Consider the following 19,460-nt stretch of genomic DNA (forward strand, 5'->3'; position numbering starts at 1 on the left):
TGCGCCCCAATCTCTCCGGCCTGGGGTCAGCCTTTGCGGGGACCTCAACGTCCAGTTCTGGTCTGCCCCACGGCACTCAGGTCAGGACCCCGAGGGCACCAACTCAGCAAGCACTTATGTCCATGAGCGACCCGACAGCCAACTCGGTCTTTGCCCGAGCGCACCACACGGCCCAGCACACCCGCTGGCACACCTGGGGACAAACACGCTCAGCCTCAGAAGGGAGAAGGGCGCAGGGGGCGGGGACTGCCAGGCCTCAGGGTCCCAGGTGGGCCATCACAGGAAGGTCCCCTGAGCAGGGAGCACTTAGGGCTGCAGAGGACAGGCTTCCCCAGCTCCGCCCAGTACCTGAGGGTCTGAGAACTTGAATGGAGGGAACAGCCCCTGAGCAGAAGGGGCTTCACAGCCCCTCAGTGTGCCCCCCTCGTGCTCAAATCACTCTGCCGCCTGTGTCTTTACTCCCACTGCCTCCTGGCCTGGGACAATCCCTCCCCCAGGAAGCTCCCCCTTCTGCCCTTCAAGAGTCACTTTCAGGCCTCAGCCGCCAGAGGCCCCCCTCACTCCCTGGGCTGGGTGTGGAGGCTCGCCTTCCTCCTCCCAGAGGGCCCTGGCCTAGCTCCGGTCACATCACTTTTCCTGTCTGGTTGAAACAACTGAGTTCAAGTGTTCCTCCAGAACCACGTAAGACCGGGAACATGCAGGCGGCAGGGTTTGGGTCTTTTCCATCCTGAGTCCCTGGCCCCGGGGCCTGGACCTCAGCAGCCGCTGAACGAACACCTTCGAACTAAAACTCAATCATGTGAGACTGAAAACGTCTTTAAGGCGATGGCAGCTCAGTCTGGCCACCGAGGGAGTCTCGGTCAGTGTCCACGTGGCCCCAGCAACAGCCTGTGACCCCCAGCCGGGACGCAATGGCGAGGGAGCAGGGCCTGGGAGAGCGGGGCTGTGCCTGGGCGCACATTCCAGGAGCCTCACTGTTCAGCCCAAAGGCTCCCGGGACCCACCACTGCCCGGGGATGCGGAGCCCATCCCCCCAAAACCTCAAGAGGCTATAGATCAAGGTCCATTTTTGGTCACTTTAATTGTAAAAACCAAGACATTTATATAAATAAGACCGCTGTGTAAAATAGGATTCACCCTTCTACTAAAACCCTTCTCCCCACGCTCAAAAAAGAATATAGAAAACCCAGCAGAGATAAGAAGTACAAATTAGCATGCGGTCCCTGATGATTGGTAGCCGGCAGGCCAGGATTCCCTGCAAACAGGCCTTGTGGCGAGTGCACTCCTGGCCCCGGAGCCTCGCAGAGGCTCAGTGATGTCCACACCCTCCGCCCCGGGCTACCAAGTGCAAGCACAGGGGTGGAGGCAGGTACAAAAGGCTCACAGCCTGGCAGCTGGGGGTGGGGAGAGGAGAGGACCGGGGAAGGCTGCTTGGTCCTCAGGCCAAAGCTGGGGGACTAGGGTGCTACCAGCCCCATGAGATGCAGTGGTTTGTTCAGCCTGGGGGTCAGATCGGGGAAGGGGCTTCTGGGGGGCGGGGGGCATCACTTCTCCAGAGGACAAGGGGAGACGCTGCCAGTGTCCCATGAGCAGACAGGCTGCTTCTGGGGCCATCTGCCTATGGCCGATAAAGACCAGGACAGTGACACCTGCCGGCAGTACTGGGCCCCCCTGGGCCGGGGGCTGGGGAGGGGCCGCGTCAGGAGCACTTCCAGACACACACGGCCAGGGCCCCCCCGAAGTACAGGTACAGCAGGTTCTTCACCTCATGTGTGATCTCCAGCCCAAAGCCCTCGCCGATGACCACGTGCCATGAGGAGCCGAACTTCTTGTCCATCGTCTCCTTGATCATCTTGGCAGCGCTCTGGAGTCAAGAGGACATTCATCAGGAGGGGCGGGGAGGGGAGGGCATGAGTCAGCCCCCTCTCTGGGAATCTTGGCAAGAGAAGAGCCCGATGCCCTACTGTTGTTCTCCTGCTCCTGGAACCTTCAGGAAGGGTTTCCACACTGCCCCACATGCACAGCACCCCCCCACCCCCAACCGGCGGGGCTGTTACAGAGGAACAGAAAAAAAGACATGACCCCAAGCATCACGAAGACACCGGAGAGGGAGGGGAAGCAGACACTGGTCCGCAGACAGAGCCAGGGGTCCGAGTGTGGGCTCTGCCACTTAGCGCTTGTCTCTGGTGTCCGCAGCGGCAGGCTGCGCTGGGGACATGACACTGAGTAGTGACACGCCTGACAGCACTCCGCAGACTGTATTCGACTGTCAGCATTGCGAGCCGCCAGCTTTGTCTTCAGGGAACAGAGAAGCTTTCCCCTAATGGGTTTGAGGGGCTCCTGGAAGAGAAGTTGGACTGCTTCCCTCACTGATGGCAACAGCCCCCACTCCTTTCTGTGCTGGCTCTTTCAAGAAGCTTCTTTTGAGAAGTCTAGGGAGGGGCAGAGGACCCACCCTGATTGCAGCCTGGGGGAGTCCCAGGCTCAGCTGTGTGCTGAGCGCCTCCCCGCAGCGTGCCAGGCGCTTGGCCTGCGCCCCCTTGGCACACACCTCCTCCCGAGTGCCCAGCACGGACACAGCATCTGACTCCCCACTACAGATCAGGACACCGGGGCGCAGAGCTGAGAAATGGCTTTTCCCAGGTTAAAGAGCCAGCAAGGGCTGGAGACAGCATTTGAACTTAGGCCTGGCTGGCTCAAAGCCCAGGCTCTCATTGGCCAGGGCCTGGCTTCTTCTCGGCTGCCATTCTACTTTCTCAGTCATCACCAGACTGATGAACAACGTTCCTACGTCAATGCCTCCTGGCCATGTCCCCAGCACCTAAAACAGCGACTAGTGTGAGAAATGGCGTTTCACATCTTTTCGGAATGGATGAATGGATACATGAATTGATGCCTGGCTGGGTCCTGTTCTCTACTGGGATGGAGCCAAAGCGAAAAAAGGTAATCTACTGGGCAGAGAAACACCTGCCTGAGACAGGAAGCATGGGCAGGGGCATCACGGAGAGCCCTCTAGGGCTGGGTGTGACCAGCAGACCAGTGCTGGGACACAGCACCAGACCCTTCCCTTCCTGGCCTTCCACGGGCTTCAAATCCTTCCAAGGAAGGTGCTAGCCAGGTCCCATTATGGCTCTCTGGAGCTGGATGTGGGGACGGGGGCCACTTGATTCACCCACGGGGGTCACCAAAGGCACAAGAGGCCGCCTGTACCAACGGCAATACCTCATTGTTGTTGGAGAATTTCTCACAGGCCGTGACACACAGCTCCATGGTCTCCACTCGCATCTCCTCTGGCATGTCCGAGTGCTAGGGACAGGGCAGGGGGACAAACGGAGAGAAGCTTAGCCCATGACCTGGCCTTGTGGTCTGGGCCTCTCTGTCCCAAGCTTAAGGCACGGATACTGGGGAGCTGCCCCAGAACAGCCCTGGGCATAGCCCAGAGAGGTGACCCATCTCCAGACTTGGGGTGTGGTGTCCAGTGGAACCAAGCAGGTTCTCACACCCAGGCCCCTCTGCAAGGGCATGAAGCTTCATGAACACCGCGTTCCAGCCAGCAGCCTGGCCCGGGCAGGAGAGAGGCGGGTTATGGAAAATAACTTAGAAGCAGGCCCAGAATGCAGCTGGATCTCACTCTGAAAGCCTGAAGAGACACCTCGGCTGCTCTCGATGGTTCTGATTTTTCTTCCCATGGTTGCTCTTTCTTGCCAACTTTGCTGGATCTCCCCTTGACCACCCTGATTGCAGGACAGTCCTGGGATTCATCTCCAGCCCTCTCTCTTCTCCACAATCTCCCACCCCATCCTGTAACTCTGTCCATCTTCTACATGCGGAGGGTTCCCACATTTTCATTCCCAGCTACAACCTCCTTCGGGGTCTCCAGACTCCGACGTCCAGCTGTCTACTTGACCAACTCCCTGAGATGTCTAAAAGATAACTCGACTCTCCCCACAAGCCTACCTTCCTCCATCTTCCTTCTCTTGGTAACTGACACCATTTTCTCTCCTAAGTTCCAGAAAAAGCCAACTCTGGGAGTTATCTGGATTATCGCGTGCCCTTGTGCCTGCCACCCAAGTCGCCAGTGTCTTCTACTGCCTCGACCTTCAAGATCGGTCCTGAGTGCGACCATGTGCACCTCCACACCGTGACCTGGACCCAGCCACCCCCTCATCTCTCTGGGCCCCTGCAGTCTGCGGTGACGGTCTCTCCACTTCCACTCTGTTCCCGAAAATCCATTCCTACGAAGCTGGAGTGAGCTTTTAAGAACAACAAACGGATCCCGTTACTCCTCGGTTTAAAGCATCCACTGTTCGCCTTTGAAGTCAGGACAGAATCCACGTTTGTCACTGTGTCTGTCGGGGTGGCCGGCCCGCCTGTGAGGCCTGGCCTCCCGCCCCGTCACCCATCTCAGCACTCCCATCTTTCTGTTTCTCCAAAATGTTGCGCTCACTCCCACCGAGGGTTTTCTGTGCTCCTTTTCCCTGCTTCAAATGCTCTTCCCCAGATATCCGCGAGCCTATCTCCCCAGCTTTATTCAAGTCAGAGATCAGAGAACTCCTTCCAGAAGCTAACCTCTCTCCACTAGCTCCATACACCTGCTTTATTTCTCTCTACAGCACTGGTTACCTGAGTTATGTTCCTTAAGCCTCTCTTTCATGTGACCCAGGCCTCTCTGGCTTGTTCACTGCAGTGCCTAGACTATGTAGTAGGGGGCCTCAGGAAAGACTTGTCGAATGAATGAAGGGATGACAGAACGAAGCACTGTTGACCCCCAGACCTCCAGACCCGGGCCCCCAGAGCCTTTCACTTCCTCCTCCTGCTGTCCTGCGGGGAACGAGCTCCTTGTCTCACTCCGAGGCTGTGCGGGCCCTGCCGGCCTCCCTGTCTCCCTCCCCTGCAGCTTACCCTGACCAGAGGGAAGGTCTGCAGTCGCTTATAATCAGCCTCCTCTTTCTTCCCTTCTGTTTCTCCCATGATCCTTCCACTGTGACCACTGGAGGGAGAGAGTGGGGCTTTCAGGAGGCGCTGGCACTGGCAGTTAAGACACACCCGGGAGATTCAGGAAGCTGGCCCTGCCAACTGGGTGGGAGCAGAGAATGTCTTTCCTCAAGGGGTGCTGTAGCAAACAGGAAAAACCAGGAGAGAGAGTTGGCTTTAAACCCATCCATCACAAATTAGAAATGTCTCACTGACAATGTGACACCTCCCCGTCTTAACTCCTCCACATCCTCTTCCAAATGGCCAGCAAGACTGCAGACGGGAGGATGAGTCAACACGAGCTGCTGGGACCGGTAAGAACACACTGGTACGCTGCTAGAAGCCCACGCTGTCATTATCAAGACAAATACTGACTGCGGGCCAGGCCGAGGCTGGAGCCTGAGCCGGCAATTAGCAAATGCAGCAAGTCTGCGGGAACCCTGATGCACGTGGGCCTCACCTCCCCGTACACGTGGTTAGAAAGTTAAGTGTCAAGGTCAGGATCGACAGTCCTGGTCTTGTGGACAAGCAAGTACCTCCTTCTCTAGGCACCCCCTCTCCGAGCTGATTTATGGAAGGAACCGGAGCAGAGATGATCTGTGTCCTCCTGGGCATGGCCGGCTCCCAGCCCAGGTCTCCCTATTCCGGCCAGTTGGTCCAGAAAGTGGAAGGTGTGGGCATTAGTGCTGGTTCTACTGGTCACCAGCAGCGTGGCCCTGGGCCTCCAATGCCTCGGCACTAACACAGGGGTAAGTCACATCTGTCTCTTGGGGCTGTAAGAGATCAGATGAGACAATGTATGTAAAGCGGCTAACACAGGGCCCGGCACGTGGCCACATACATGAGAGAACGTGCGTGTACATGAACCAAGAGGGATAAAGCCTAATACATATGTTTGGATTTTTTTTTTTTTTTCAAATCTAGTTATATAATAACAGATGGGACTTTTCCTAAAGAGAAGAGCCTGGATCCTAAATGTCTGGGAGCATTGCTAGAAATCCTGGTGGTTTCTCTTTATTCTACAATTCAATTTATCCTGTAATTAAAAGAACTTTTTCATCTCAGCAGAAGTACTGATCTGGGGTGCCTGGGGGGCTCAGTTCGTGAAGCATCTGCTTTTGGCTCAGGCCATGATCCCAGGGTCCTGGGACCGAGTCCAGAGTCCCGCAGTGGGCTCCTTGCTCGGCGGGGAGTCTGCTTCTCCCTCTGCCCCTTGGGGGCGGGGCGGGGGGAGAAGAAGAAGTAGTACTGATCTAAACGCATCTAAACCACCATGCTACAAGCCCTATTTAACCATCCAGGCTGGACAGATACCGCCCGCTAACGTTACTCCAGCACGTCTCACAGTCCCAAATAGTTTTGCTGTCATGGCACAGCCTCCAAAGCCGGAAGATGCCTTGCAGAGTAACTAACGGGCAGTGATGATGGGTGACATCTGCTGGGCTTCCGGTCCCTCGCGCCCCGCTGCTGCAGGGACCCTGCGGGGAGGCCTGCACGAATGGAGGCTTGAAGCCATTCTGTCGTCGGCCCAAGATCTCAGCTAGTGAGCAGCAGGCTGGGGTCTGACTCCCGCCAGTCTCCGGCCTGTGCCCTCCTCACAGCGCTGTTGCCTGGGAGGTGCCCACGAACCCGCCTCCAGGCAGCTGCCAGCAGCACGGCTCCCATGACCCCAGCCAGGAAGTACACATGTGATGTCCGGCCTGTCCGTGACCGGGGTTCTAACGTGAACTCAACCCTTGCATGGCCGAGTGCTGAGCTTTTCCGGGCCACGCCCACCATTTCCTCCCTCTGATGCCTCACAGGCCAACCGCACCGCCCCATCTGGTGGGCTCCCTCGCACAAGGCTGGGAGCCTGCCACCGACTCCGCCACCCGATTTCCCCGTGGACAGACGGCTCCTCTCCCCTCATCAAGTCTGCGCATCTGGAGTGCTCAGATATTAGCAATTTTTTTTCTCTCTCTTCCTTTCTTTTTTTTTTTTTTTTTAAGATTTTATTTTATTTTTTTATTTGACAGACAGAGATCACAAGTAGGCAGAGAGGCAGGCAGAGAGGCAGGAGGAAGCAGACTCCCCGCTGAGCAGAGAGCCCGATGCGGGACTCGATCCCAGGACCCTGAGATCATGACCTGAGCCGAAGGCAGAGGCTTTAACCCACCGAGCCACCCAGGCGCCCCTCAGATATTAGCAATTTTTGTCTCTTCATAGAAGCTGGCCAACGACCAGGCACCACCTCATTGTACTTTCTGCTTGAGTTTCTTATTTCACAAAATCTAGGGAATTGTTTGGTCTTTGCTCCTTAATATGAAGGCCCATCTCCAATTCCATCCTCTCCGCCCGGCTTTCTTTCCCCAAGGCCACTTGCTTGCCCACCCCCACGCCCACCCCCACATTATCCAGGTTTGACAGAAGTGGCGGCCGCAGCAATGATCAAAGGCAAAAGGCTTTCAGGTCTGTCGGCCTCCCAAGATTTTCAGCTGCAAATGCTGAACACCGGGTCCTCGGCAGCTGCTGGGGCCTCTTCTGCCTAAATATATCAATTCAATTCAATTCCTCCTCGGGGCTCACAAGTGCGGGCCTGGAGTGGCCTGGAAGAGAATCCAGAGGCGAGTGTGGACATGCGTGCCCTGGGGGAGGGCCAGGGTGGCAGCGGCTGGACTCTGTGGATCCGAGAATACGGAATCCTGATGGGTCGGAGGTATTACCAAAGTCCATTCTTCAGGAACCAAGGGGGAAAGCCACTTGGACAGACGGGTATTTTTTGGAGGCGGGGGGGGGGAGGTATGGAGAACCGTGAGGCAGAGTATTTATGGTTGAATGCCTGTTTTATAACCCTTGCTTTGTAGCCTTGGCAAGTAACTCAACCTGAGCCTTGGTCTCTTCCTCTGTGAAATGGGAACAACCCACCTTCTCGTTCTCAGAGATGCGCGCGAGCACCCATTAGTGGCCTCTGCGCCTTTGGAAGTGGCAGAGCCCTGCGCGCTACTCTCACAGCGCGGCTCTTACCGCCGCCCTGCCAGTAGCCAGGACTTCATCAACACGATCCAAGCACATTTACGAAGGACCACGATTGCAAATGGCTTTCCCTAACCACTATCTGGACCTCTGGGGATCCAAAAGGGATGAGACTTGCAGAATAAAAAGGAACAGTTATAGATGATATGCTGCCAAATACAGAAAAGTAAGAGAATCTTTTATGATGCCGTATCATTATAGTACAGCTATAGTCATTCCGCCGCGATTTAAATCCCGGCTGGAAGAACGCTACCAAAAATAGCGGACCCAGAGGTTTTAATAACCTTATCCATCTTCCATGCAAATGAGTATGTGCCTGACAGCTCCAGGCCAGAAAGAAGTCCCGTCAGGCCTAAAAGAGAGTCCTTTAATAATGCACATGTGCCCGCGGCCAGGGTCCTGGAATCTGCTGGGTACCAGTCCCAGGACGTCCTGGTGCACCAAGCCCGGAGCAGCTGTGCCTTCTCTCCAGCCCCCTGTTCTTCTCCCCGCCCCAGGGCGCCTCCGTGAGCTTCACCCAGCCTCGCTCGTGTCTGCTGCGAGGCTTCTCCCAGGCAACAGGAGGCACAGACAGGGCTCTTCTTGTCATCGCCTCGAAACAGCCAGTGCCCCCGTCCTGCTGTCTGTGCCTTGTTCTTTTGTGACACTGACCTCAGTTGCTATGTATTATTTTGCTTCCGAAGCATTTCACAAGGATCCTGAAGAAGGCTAGGGGATGTGAGAGGGATGGGGAAGACGAAAGCCCAACGTGTCTGCCAGTTCCCTGGGGGTGTCCCCAGCCATTCAATGCCCAGAACACTCCTGGCCTGTGGACCTTGGGGTGCCTCTGGGTACCACCACCAGGATCTGAGAGATGGGAGGACACAGAGCAGGACACAGCGGGGGCAGGGTACAGGCTCCAAAGGCAGGTCTGACTCCACATCGCATGTCTTAGACAAGGGTCTCTCTCTCTAAGCCTTACTTTTCTCATCTAGAAATTGGGGCTGAAGCATAGACTATTCCAGAGTAAATGTCAGCTCTTGTTGCTGGAGCACCTGGAAGGGGACCTGCGAAGTCTTTCTTCTCTCTCTGCCTCTATGCGGGCTCACAGAACATCTGAACATTCAGCCAAACTAACCCATACTTACTGAGTTGTCACCCTGCAAACCACAGCATTAGCACAGATGGACAAAAGTCACAAGGAAATTCTGGAGAACAAGTTGGGGCCGCGCTAGTGGTGTGGGTGCACTGGGTGTTCTCCTTCAGGTCTCATTTCCCCCACAACAGCCCGTAATGACAGAGCCAGGATCCAAACCCGTATCTTCTAATTCTACCTTCTCTACCTATTTCCCCCAGTCACAAGCAAGCAGGAGACAAACCAAAATGCAAATAGCTTCACTTCTCAGCATCACCCAGTCCAGCACCTGTCCAGGCACACTTCCTGCTTCCAGCCGTATCCGGGATACACATTTGTGTACCTTGGTCATCTTCCCGCCTTTCCGGGCCACGTCTACCCTCTGCCTTCTGGCAAACATAGAGCAAAGCTGGCAAGAGGAAGAGAGAAGAACCTGAGGGCCTGTGGCCATTCACCCAAGATGATGGTGCGGTCAGGAAACAACATGGAAGATCTGCATTTCACAGATCAGTCTAGAAAGGGGAAAGCAAACGCAGGATTGCATTCTTAAATTATGCTAAGCAAGAGCATTAAACATATTATCTACTAAAAAGGAATATTTTAAGAGTTAGGAGAAGATGCCTGCAGAAAAAAGGAGAGTCCTTAGAAAAGCCATTTACCTTTACAAATGCAGGAGCACGGACGCGCATGCGCCCGTGCGCACACACATACAGGATGTTGCCGCTGTTGTGTTGTTTTTAACACTGCCCTTATTTTTTCTTATTTTACTGAGGTCCAGTGAACACTTTTGCTACGCTTTGGACTAAGGGGAGGGAGGGAAGACAAAGGAAGGAAGCAGGAAGAGAAAGAAATGGAGAGATGAAGACTTTTTCTCTATGTGTGACTGATATGATAAGCAATATTGACTCACGTGGTACCCCCTCACCAACATATCCAAATTTGGATGAAATCCCAAACATTTTTTGTCAAGATACAAAGTACAGCAAAAAGTCATAACCATCACAGCTATTAACTCTACACAAGAACAGACACTTCCCACAGACAGTGGGTTACGAAGTTTCCCACCCTCTCCTTCCCACTCGAGAGAACAGATTTGAATGTAAGGGACTAAGAATGACATTATTACAGAAATAAATTGGGAGTTAGCACTGATTCATTATGTTTTTTGTAAAGATTTTATTTATTTATTTGACAGAGAGAGATCACACGTAGGTAGAGAGGCAGGCAGAGAGAGAGAAGGGGGGGGGAAGCAGGCTCCCCGCTGAGCAGAGAGTCTGAGGCGGGACTCGATCCCAAGATCCTGAGATCATGACCTAAGCCGAGGGCAGAGCCTTAACCCACTGAGTCACCCAGGTGCCCGATTATATTTTTTTATCATTCACAATTGATAATTTCTGTGACATCTCATAACCAGTCACGACTTACCCATGTGTCATGAGTCTAGACAATCAATCACCCCAAGGCTGAAGAACCTCATCTATTCTTCTGTAGACACCCCAGAGCACAAAGACCAGTGCCTGGCACATGGCAGAAGCCCATCAGATATCTATCTTGTGATTAAGTTACATTTCATTTGGCCCCCTGAGAAGGGAGAGGACCTATCAAATCCATTCGATATTTACTGAACACTGACCTTGAGCAAGGCAACAGGATGGACGTCCTACATGCAGGATCTTATTTGCTGTCCGCCCCCCACCCCCTCTGCCAATAACTCTGTTAAACAGGTACTCTGTTAGACATGACCATGACGGCTGAGAAAAAGAAAGGGACTTTCTACCCAGCTAACAAACGGAGGAGCTAGGAGTCCCTCAGGTGTATAGGACTTGAAGGTTATGCCTTTTCAACGACTCCACTACAAGCAAGAGACAGTTTCTACTTTCAAAGAGCTTACAATCGGAGAGACCAACACACATACACAGGAACCAACTCTGCTTCATGGCAGAAAGCAGTACCTGTCACAAGGCAGATGCAGAGACAGAGAGAGGAGGAGAGTTCTGGAAGGGGCAGGGATGGGGGAGAAGATAGCAAGAAAAGCTTGGTGGCAGGGGCAGCACTTGAGTGGGAATCCTGCCAAGTGGACCAGGTGGGGCAGAGATAAGAACACACACAGTGACAACCAAGCAGTAAGCTCAAAGCATTTTCTGGGACAGCCCAATGGTCCAGTTTGGCTAGAGGACAGAACGTGGCACAGAAGGGAGAAAGGAGGCTGGGAAAAAAATGTTGGGGTTGGGTTGTGGAAGTACAGAAGGGCTCTAAAACGTAGGCTTGAGAAGTGTGGATATTTTTAGTGGGGAACGAGAACCCCTTTGGAGGTCTCTTGGGGGTTGGTGGCATTGCATTGTTTTCAGACAATTATTCTGGTGGGATGGGTAAACAGAAAAGACTAAAGGTAGGGAACACCAGCTTGGAAGCTACAGCACTGGCTCAGGTGACAGGCACTGAAGACTTGAGCCAAGATGGCAGCTTCAGGAATGGAGAAGATGGGGAGTCCTCGAGGAGGCAGAATCGAAGGAAACTGACAACCGCCCGAGTGTGAGGAGAGTGGCCGAGTGAGGGAGACGATGGCCTCGCCACTGAGAAAGACGGGGCAAGTCCCGTAGAATGGATGGACAAGTAAAGAAGGGGGCCGGTTTGATTTTGGAACCTCTGAGTTTACGTGGCTGGTGAGACATGCAGATAGAGGTGTCTTGTGAGGAGGAGGCAATTACCAAATCACAGATCATTGGTCACAGAAGGGAAGCTGTTGAGTCCAACCAGCACAGCAATATAACTCGGGCTGCCCCCCCTCCCCCCGCCCAAAAGCATCCCTAACCCCTGAAGCCCCGGAGAAAGATCAGAGCAGGAGATCTGGATTTGAGGGTCACATGAAGAAATGACGGCTGACATTAAGGGCACTGGTGACACTTCTCAGAGGGGGAGAATGTGAGGAAGTAAGAGACAAAGGAAGTGAAATAACATAGTAAATTCACACTGGACTGGGCTCTTTACACTTCAATTCCTATTATCCTCAGAATTCCCCAAGGAGATACCCTATTGTATCCGGATTCCATATAAACTCAGCCTGGAGCCCAGGGAGGTTAGGTAACTTGCTAAGGTCCTGTAACTGGGAATCCAAACTGGGTTTGCCAAGTTCTTTTCACTACACCCGGTAACTGAGGATGGGTAGCACATCCTCAGGGAAGCCGATAGCTGGATAGTTCTAGGATCACATCCTAGAACTTTAGAGTCGAAGAGGCCTTCTATTTACGAAGCCCAGCTTCTATTTATAGATGGGGAAACTGAGGCGCAAAGAAGGAGCTGACCAGCCTGGAGTTCTAGCAAGTCACCAACTGTCCAAGTTAAGCAGTCTGAGCCAATGCGACGGCGACCACCCGTCTAGCCGTGGGAGGGGGGAATTACTCCGCGAAACGTGTGTGTTGGGGTGGGGGTTACGGGGGGGGGGGGATCAAGGTCCTGGGGGGAGCCGGGTCGGGGAGGATGGGGGACCGCGCAGCGGGATGGGGCCTCGGGTGTGTGGGGGAAGGAGCAGCCCACAGAGTCGCCACCGCTAACCTGTCACGGCCGAGTTCGCAGGTCCCCGAAGTGTGGGGGTGGGGGTTGGGAGGATCTGGGACCAGGACCAGCAGGCAGGAGACTGAGGTGGGGCCTCCGCGGAGGCCGAGGCCCCACCCGCCCCGCGACGCCACTCTGCCCCGCTTCGGGCCGGCCCTCCCCACCCGGCACCCCGCCGCGCCCCAGGGCCTCACCTGCTCCCGCGGGGGCCGGAGCCGGGGCCGCAGCTAGCGCACCCCCGCCAGGGTTGTCAAGGAGCGAAACAAGAGTGTCTTAGCAACAACAAGGAAGTCCTGCCCCCTCACCGGACGTTGACGGGAATTTCACTTTTTATTGGTGAACAAAAGTGTCAATCAGTGTTAAAGGCCCCTACAACGTAAGGCTTTACGAAAGGGGCGTGGCTAGAGGCTATGGAGGCGGAGCTTCAGTTATAGTCGTCTTAACTGGGCCTGAGGAGCCCGCGGAGGTACAGAAGTTCGTGTTTCAGAGAAACGAACTTGGAAGGGCGGTGTTACCCTGGCTCATCTTTCGGCCATTTGAAATTAAAGACACAGTTGTCCAGAGCCTGCCTTTTCTTATATTTAGGAGGGGAAATTAATCTGAAAGTATTAGTACAACTAGGGAGAAGGGAAAGGGGAAAGAGAGAAGAAACTGCAGATTCAATTACTTGATTGGTGGATCAAAGGGTGACTTCGTAATTTCAACATTTACTTTATCATGATGGGTACTTCAGGTGAAACCCCACTTCACATTCACTGGCACTTTTTTTAAGATTTTATTTATTTATTTGACAGACAGAGATCACAAGTAGGCAGAGAGAGAGGAAGGGAAGCAGGCTCCCCGCAGAGCAGAGAGCTCCATGCGGGGCTCTATCCCAGGACCCTGAGATCAGACCCAAGCTGAAGGCAGAGGCTTTAACCCACTGAGCAACCCAGGTGCCCCATTACTGGCACTTTCTGGGAACTCAGTCCTGGCCAGATGCTGGTCATTCAAAGAAGAGTAAGATGAGGTTCTTGGTTCCAGAGAAGACACAATCCAGTGAGGGGCAGCTGTGTACAAATTGATAAGACTTTTTTAAATCTGTATTCTGGTACAGGTGTGCGCAAGGTGCTGGTTCTCTCCAAGGAGGGAGTAACTAACTCTCAGAGGAGGTGGTACTTGAGTTTTCTGTGTCTAAGCTGACTAGTAGGCTAATGAGGGCGGGAGAGCACAGTTCACTGGGGAACTGCCAGTGATTCCATGAAGCCTGGGTTCATGGTGAATGTGGTACAGTGGGAGATGACAGTGAAGAAGGTGGGGGTGAAGATGCAGAGGGAAGAAGTGATCACCAGAGTCAGAAGGGGTTTGAATGCCAAGGTCAGGGACTTGGGTAGTCCCTGGGAGTGTTCCCTGGTCTTCTCTTGGGTGAGAGTGGGGAAAGTAGCTGTTGGGAAGTTTCAAGTAGGTGCCCTACTTGAAAGATAGATATGAATCACGAAACGATCACTTGGGCGGTGAATGTGGTGGAACTCACTTGGAGTGGGTAGACGGAAGGAGGGCACAGTGGGTTTGGTTCTGTGATTTGGCAGCTTGAGGTATGCTCGGCCCTTGCCGATTCCCAAATTGCCTTCCTGGTGCGTTCTTAAGGTCCATGGAATGTCTGACTCAGCCTCCAGATTTCCCTAATCCTCTTTGCCAAGTTTCTCCAGGAGATGGAAGTTGGCCTTTGAGGGGGCTGAAGCTCTCGCCTCCGCCTCTCATCCAAACTTCTAAAAGGGGTCTACGTTTGCCGTCTTCTGTTTCTCACCTCCTATTCGGTCTTCAGCCCACTGCAATCTGGCTTCTACACCCACGCTGCCACCACCAAAATTACCTCTTCCATGGTTACCGGTGACCTCCTGAAGAGTGGAATCCAACAGATCTTTATCTTGCTGGACCCATCCCTTCTGGGGGTGTAAGCCCGTCCACCACACCTGTCTTCGTGAAATTCTCTACTTCAGAAATAGTGCCTGCAGAACTCTTTATGATGTGGATTCTAGGGCCCCATGGCATCAGAACAGTGAAGGGCAAGAATCCGTGTCATAAGTGCTCGTGGTGCACATTCATAGTTGAGAATGACTATCTGGGGCACCACATTCTCTGGGGCACCACATTCTCTCGGATCTTCTCAAACCTCTCTTCCTCTCTGGCTCCTTTTTTCCTTTGCTGTCTGTGCCCACCTTGACTCTATTTTCTTCTTACCAAGGGTCTCAAATTTCTTCTTACCCCAGGTCACATCCTCATCAACAAGAGTTTCCCTTGGTCACACTTCCTAGGGTATTTACTGAAACTGAAGGTTGGTGCTTTGGTAAAGCCCCTCTGGTGACTCCAAACCCTCCCAGGGACATATGCCACCCCATGCTTACCTTGTTGAGAATTAACTGCCTTAAGTCTTGTCCTCTGGGGAATCTCATCTACTCCCATGGTTCTGTTGTCAATGTCCTAGATTCTGATGGCTCTTGTGTTTCTCTCTCCAGATTAGGCTTCTCACTGGAGCCCCAGGCCTAAATATCCAGCTGCTCCTGGCCATCTCCACCAGAATATCCCACAAGCCCTTCAAAGTCAATGTTCCCCAAACTGAATTAATTATCTCCCTCCAACTTGCTCTCCCTGTATCCCCCATCTCAATATATGGCACCAAGTTGCTTCCTTCAGAAACCAGAGATCATATCCTTCATACTTACTTCCCTCTGCCATCCCCCACATCAAGTCAATCAAAAGCCTCCTGATTTTGGCTCCTATGTCCTGATTATAGCCCCTTCTGGCTATCTTCATGGAACTGCCCATGTGAACAGCATGGAGATCAGTACAGTATGATCCCATCTGTATTATTGCAACAACTTCCTAAAAGGACTCCCTGAGTCTTGCCCTTTTCCAACACATCATCCAAGTCACAGTCAATGTGATGTGTCAATGTGATGTGTCTAAACCCCAAATTTCACCACTGCATTCCTCTCTTTAACAACTCCTTCCTTTTCTTCTCAGTTCCGCATAATCTGCCAGGTGATATCCAGAGGCCATGACCTGTCATTTGAGGCTCCCCCATGGTGTGGCCTATGACCTGTCATTTGAGGCTCCCCCATGGTGTGGTCTATGGGTGCCTCCATCTCTTCTTGCTACTCCTTCCCCTGTGCTCTGTACCCCAGCTACACCAGCCCTCTTGGCCCTCCGCACCCTCCAACCTGTTTCTCACCTTGCCTTTGCTCACACATCTGCTTGGCCACATTCTCTCTCTGGCCTTCCTCCTTTTGGCTGTATGAGCACATACATATTTGGCCTAAACTGTCCACAGTTGGATTCCATCACTAGAAGCTAGAAGAGACCTCTGTGCTCCCATCTCCTCTGGTGCCTGCTCTTGTCTTTGCTCTTCTCCATGGTTTAATTCTCTGTCTTCCCCTGTGAGCTCTTGGAGAACAAGAACCTTGTCCCATTGATCTCTAAAGCAATGTGTTACATACAGGATCTAGCAGAGAATAGGTGTTTACTCAATGTTTCATGAACAATTGTATGCAGAAGTGGATAGGATCTCACCCTACTTCAGACTCACCTCTTGTCAATCCTCAAGATTCAGCCAATATTCCAGCTACACCAGCTACACCATTTCATGTACTGCTCCTGCTGTTCCTCATGGCTGATGGGGACACCCTGGAATCAATTAGCAATTGGATCAGCTGCGAGTAAGAGAGATTGGAAAAATAGTGACTTAAAAAAACACAAATTTATTATTTCTTTTTTTTAAAATAGGTTCCACGCCCAGTGCTGAGCCCATTGTGGGGTGTGAGCTCACAACCCTGAGATCAAGACCTGTGCTGAGATCAAGAGTTGGGTGCTTAACTGACTGAGCCACCCAGACACCCCATAAATTTATTATCTTATAGTTATGGAGTCAAAAGTCAGACACAATGGGTCTCACTGGGCTAAAAGTAAAGTGTTCCTAGGGCTGCATTCTGCCTGAGGCTATAGGTGAGACTATTTCTTTCCCTTTTCCTTCTTCTAGAGACTTTCTGTATTCCTCTGACCCTAGCTCTTCAACCTCTCCTTAACGTCTAAGAAATCTTGTGATTACAGTGGGTCCATCCAGATAATCCAGGTTAATCCCCTTATCTTCTGGTCATATGATTAGCAGCCTTAATGCCATCTGTAATCTTATTTCCCCTTGCCACGTGATATAACATATTTACAGATTCTGGGGATCAGGATATAGACATATTTTGGTGGACCATTTTTCTACCTCCTGTGGCCAGTTTGGGTGAATTTTTCCCATGTAATTAAAAAGAATATCTATTCTTTTCGTTGCTCTGTTAGGTCAAGTTTGTTAATCATTTTGTACAAATTTTCTATACTCATACTGAACTTTTTGTGTGCTAGCTTTATAAGTTATTGAGAGAGGTGTGTTCAAATATCCCATTACCACTGTGGATTTGTCAAATTACTTTTGTCTCTGTCAATTTTTACTTTATATATTATGAAGCTGTGTTAATACATATTTTTCTGTCTTTTAAATTTCAACCTATCATATACCAGTTTGACAAGGTTAATATTTTTATTGGTCTAGTTCCCTTTTAACATTAATGTAATTACCTACTTCCATTACATGTAGGTTTAAAGCAGTCAACTCTCTATTCATTTTCTACTTATTCTGCCCTTTTTGTGTTCCTTTTTTCTTTCCCTTTAAGCCTTCTTTTGAATTGTTTTTATTATTCTATTTTTTCTTCTATTGTACTTGTTAGTTACACATTCTTTTACAGTCCTTTTAGCATAACCCAGGAAAATAAAATGTTGACCCTAGAGGTATTAAAGTCTAGTATAAAATTAATACTTTTAGTATGTCCAGTACAATGCAAGGAAATTAGAACATTTTAACTGCATTTACCTCTTCCCACCTTTGATTCTGTTGTTATGAATTTTAAGCTTCACACAAGATAATTGTTATTTTTTTTTCACCTGGTGTTAACTTAGACTTAACCACATGCTTACCCTTTCTGTTGTGAATTTCCATGCTTCCTTTAAGGACCATTTTCCCTTTTCTTAAATGATTTCCTTTAGTCTGTCCTCCAGAGAAGCTCTGTTGGTAACAAAACCCATTGGTGATGAATATGTTCTTTTTTCTTTGTCTGAAAACATCTTTATGCCACCTCTATTTTTGAAGACTGTTCAGTGAATAGGGAATTCTAGAATGGGGTTATGTCAGCACATTGAAGCTATCATCACTTTATTGTCCTCCTTTCTCATTCCTTCTACTGAGAAGGTAGTTGTTATTCCAGCCATTGGTCCTTGGAAAGTAATGCATCTTTCTTTTGTGGGACCTTGGAAGAATTTTCTTCTTGTCTTTGGTTTTAGATCTGTTTCACCGTCAAAGTCCTAGTTGTGGTTTTCTTGGCATTTTTCATGCCCGGTGTTCCCTGAGATTCTTATATCTGTGGCTTCATGTCTTTCAATAGTTGGGAGAAAATCTTCAGATGTTAATTCAAATCCTCTTTCTGCCTTATTTACTCTCTCTCCTTCTGGGGCTCCTTACTTGTTAGAACTTTTCACCATGTTGCTCGTTAATCTTTTGCTTCCCTCCTCTCCCTGCCCCTAGCACTTTCTATTCTTTTTCCTCAGTTTTTGCTCTGGCTCATTTCTTTTGAGATCTCTATTAATAGAGTTCACAATTCCTTCTTCAGGTGTGTCCAACCTGCTACTAGATTTATCTGTTGAGTTCATGAGTTCAGTTCATGCATTTTTCAGCTCTGGGATCTCCATTTCATTATTTTTCAGGGTTTACAGTTCTCTGTTGAAATTCTATTTGTCATCTAAGTTCTTAAATGTATTAACCATAATTATTTTCAGGTCTATGTTTCACAACTGCACCATATGGATTCCCTAAAGATATCTTTTCAAAATTAGACTTTAATTTTGAGATAATTATAGATTCACATTCTGTTGTAAGAAGTAATACAGAGACATCTTATGCATCCTTTATCCACTTACCACCAATGATAGCATCCTGCAAAACTATAGGAGAATATCACAACCAGGATATTGACATTGACACAATCATATTCAGAGTTCCCATTTTACTTGTACTCGAGTGTATGTGTGTGTATTTAGTTCCATGCAATTTTATCACATGTGTGGGTCTTTTGCCTTTAAATTTTTTTCTCCCCTTGATTTTTAGTCACTCAGTTTTGTTTTCAGATATGTCTGATGAGGCCAAGCCTTGTGTAACGAAAATGTAATGTGAGTTTGAATGATGTTGTTATCCTTCCTCCAGAGAGAACTTACTTTTGCTTTTGGCAAGATGTTGGTGAAAGAGCAGACACCTTAATTCAATCAATGAATGAGAGGATTGGATGCTGGGATTTAGTCTTTGGAGGGCTGGAATATTTCCAATTTACCTGACTCTCTTTTTGGGGTCTCACTGAAAGTCTGGATCATTTACCGAGAGCCCTTTATCTTGAGCTCCAATTTGTAGCCAGAATATTTACCTCTATTTGTCATACAATTTCTTGACTCTATTAACCAGCTGCTCAACTGTTGCTCTCTGTTCAATGTGGGCATTTGTCATAAGTGGGCAGGTGCCTCAAGAGGAAAACTGTAGCACCCCCCCCCCCCCAATCAGGCTCACTTCTCTGAGCTTCTGTTCTCCGTGGGATCTGGTTAACTCTCTTACCTCTCTTGATGTTTCCGTGATGCCTGGAAGTTTCAGATGTGGTGTTTGGTTTTTCTAGCTTTTATCCAGAGAAGAATTTTTTTTTTTTAAAGATTTATTTATTTATTTGACAGAGATTACAAGTAGGCAGAGAGG

The 19,460-nt window shown here is 50.5% G+C and overlaps 1 protein-coding gene and 1 long non-coding RNA gene across 6 annotated transcripts; both read right to left on the reverse strand.

Annotated features, from left to right (window-relative positions):
- Nucleotides 1–1,056: 1,056 nt before the first annotated feature.
- On the reverse strand, nt 1,057–12,992 carry DNAL4 (dynein axonemal light chain 4). 3 transcript variants are annotated; one of them, XM_059187012.1, is made up of 4 exons: nt 12,847–12,992; nt 4,903–5,113; nt 3,223–3,306; nt 1,057–1,864 (listed from the first exon to the last, which is right to left on the reverse strand). In XM_059187012.1, the coding sequence occupies exons 2-4, from the start codon at nt 4,969–4,971 to the stop codon at nt 1,700–1,702; spliced, it is 318 nt and encodes a 105-aa protein (XP_059042995.1). In that variant the 5' UTR covers nt 4,972–5,113; nt 12,847–12,992; the 3' UTR covers nt 1,057–1,699. The 3 variants fall into 3 exon arrangements, with proteins under 3 accessions (XP_059042995.1, XP_059042997.1, XP_059042996.1); XM_059187014.1 differs by having other exon boundaries at nt 4,903–4,990; nt 12,847–12,958; XM_059187013.1 differs by lacking the exon at nt 12,847–12,992 and adding an exon at nt 12,653–12,799.
- A 422-nt stretch (nt 12,993–13,414) lies between these two features.
- Nucleotides 13,415–19,403, reverse strand: LOC131839492 (uncharacterized). Of its 3 annotated transcripts, XR_009356962.1 has the most exons (5): nt 19,326–19,403; nt 17,648–17,735; nt 16,218–16,315; nt 15,037–15,224; nt 13,415–13,701 (listed from the first exon to the last, which is right to left on the reverse strand). It is a non-coding gene; the product is annotated as an uncharacterized LOC131839492 (long non-coding RNA). The 3 variants fall into 3 exon arrangements; XR_009356961.1 differs by having other exon boundaries at nt 13,415–15,224; XR_009356963.1 differs by having other exon boundaries at nt 13,415–15,224; nt 16,218–16,341.
- Between the last annotated feature and the right edge of the window lie 57 nt (nt 19,404–19,460).

This window comes from Mustela lutreola, chromosome 8, assembly GCF_030435805.1.
Source record: "Mustela lutreola isolate mMusLut2 chromosome 8, mMusLut2.pri, whole genome shotgun sequence".
Taxonomy (NCBI): domain Eukaryota; kingdom Metazoa; phylum Chordata; class Mammalia; order Carnivora; family Mustelidae; genus Mustela; species Mustela lutreola.

Excerpts from the sequence above, each read along its gene's own strand:
- DNAL4 (XM_059187012.1), bottom strand. The coding sequence starts at position 4,971 with ATGGGAGAAACAGAAGGGAAGAAAGAGGAGGCTGATTATAAGCGACTG. Across the intron at positions 3,307-4,902 it reads AGACCTTCCCTCTGGTCAGG|CACTCGGACATGCCAGAGGA; the intron begins GTAAGCTGCAGG and ends CCCTGTCCCTAG. Across the intron at positions 1,865-3,222 it reads AATTCTCCAACAACAATGAG|AGCGCTGCCAAGATGATCAA; the intron begins GTATTGCCGTTG and ends TCTTGACTCCAG.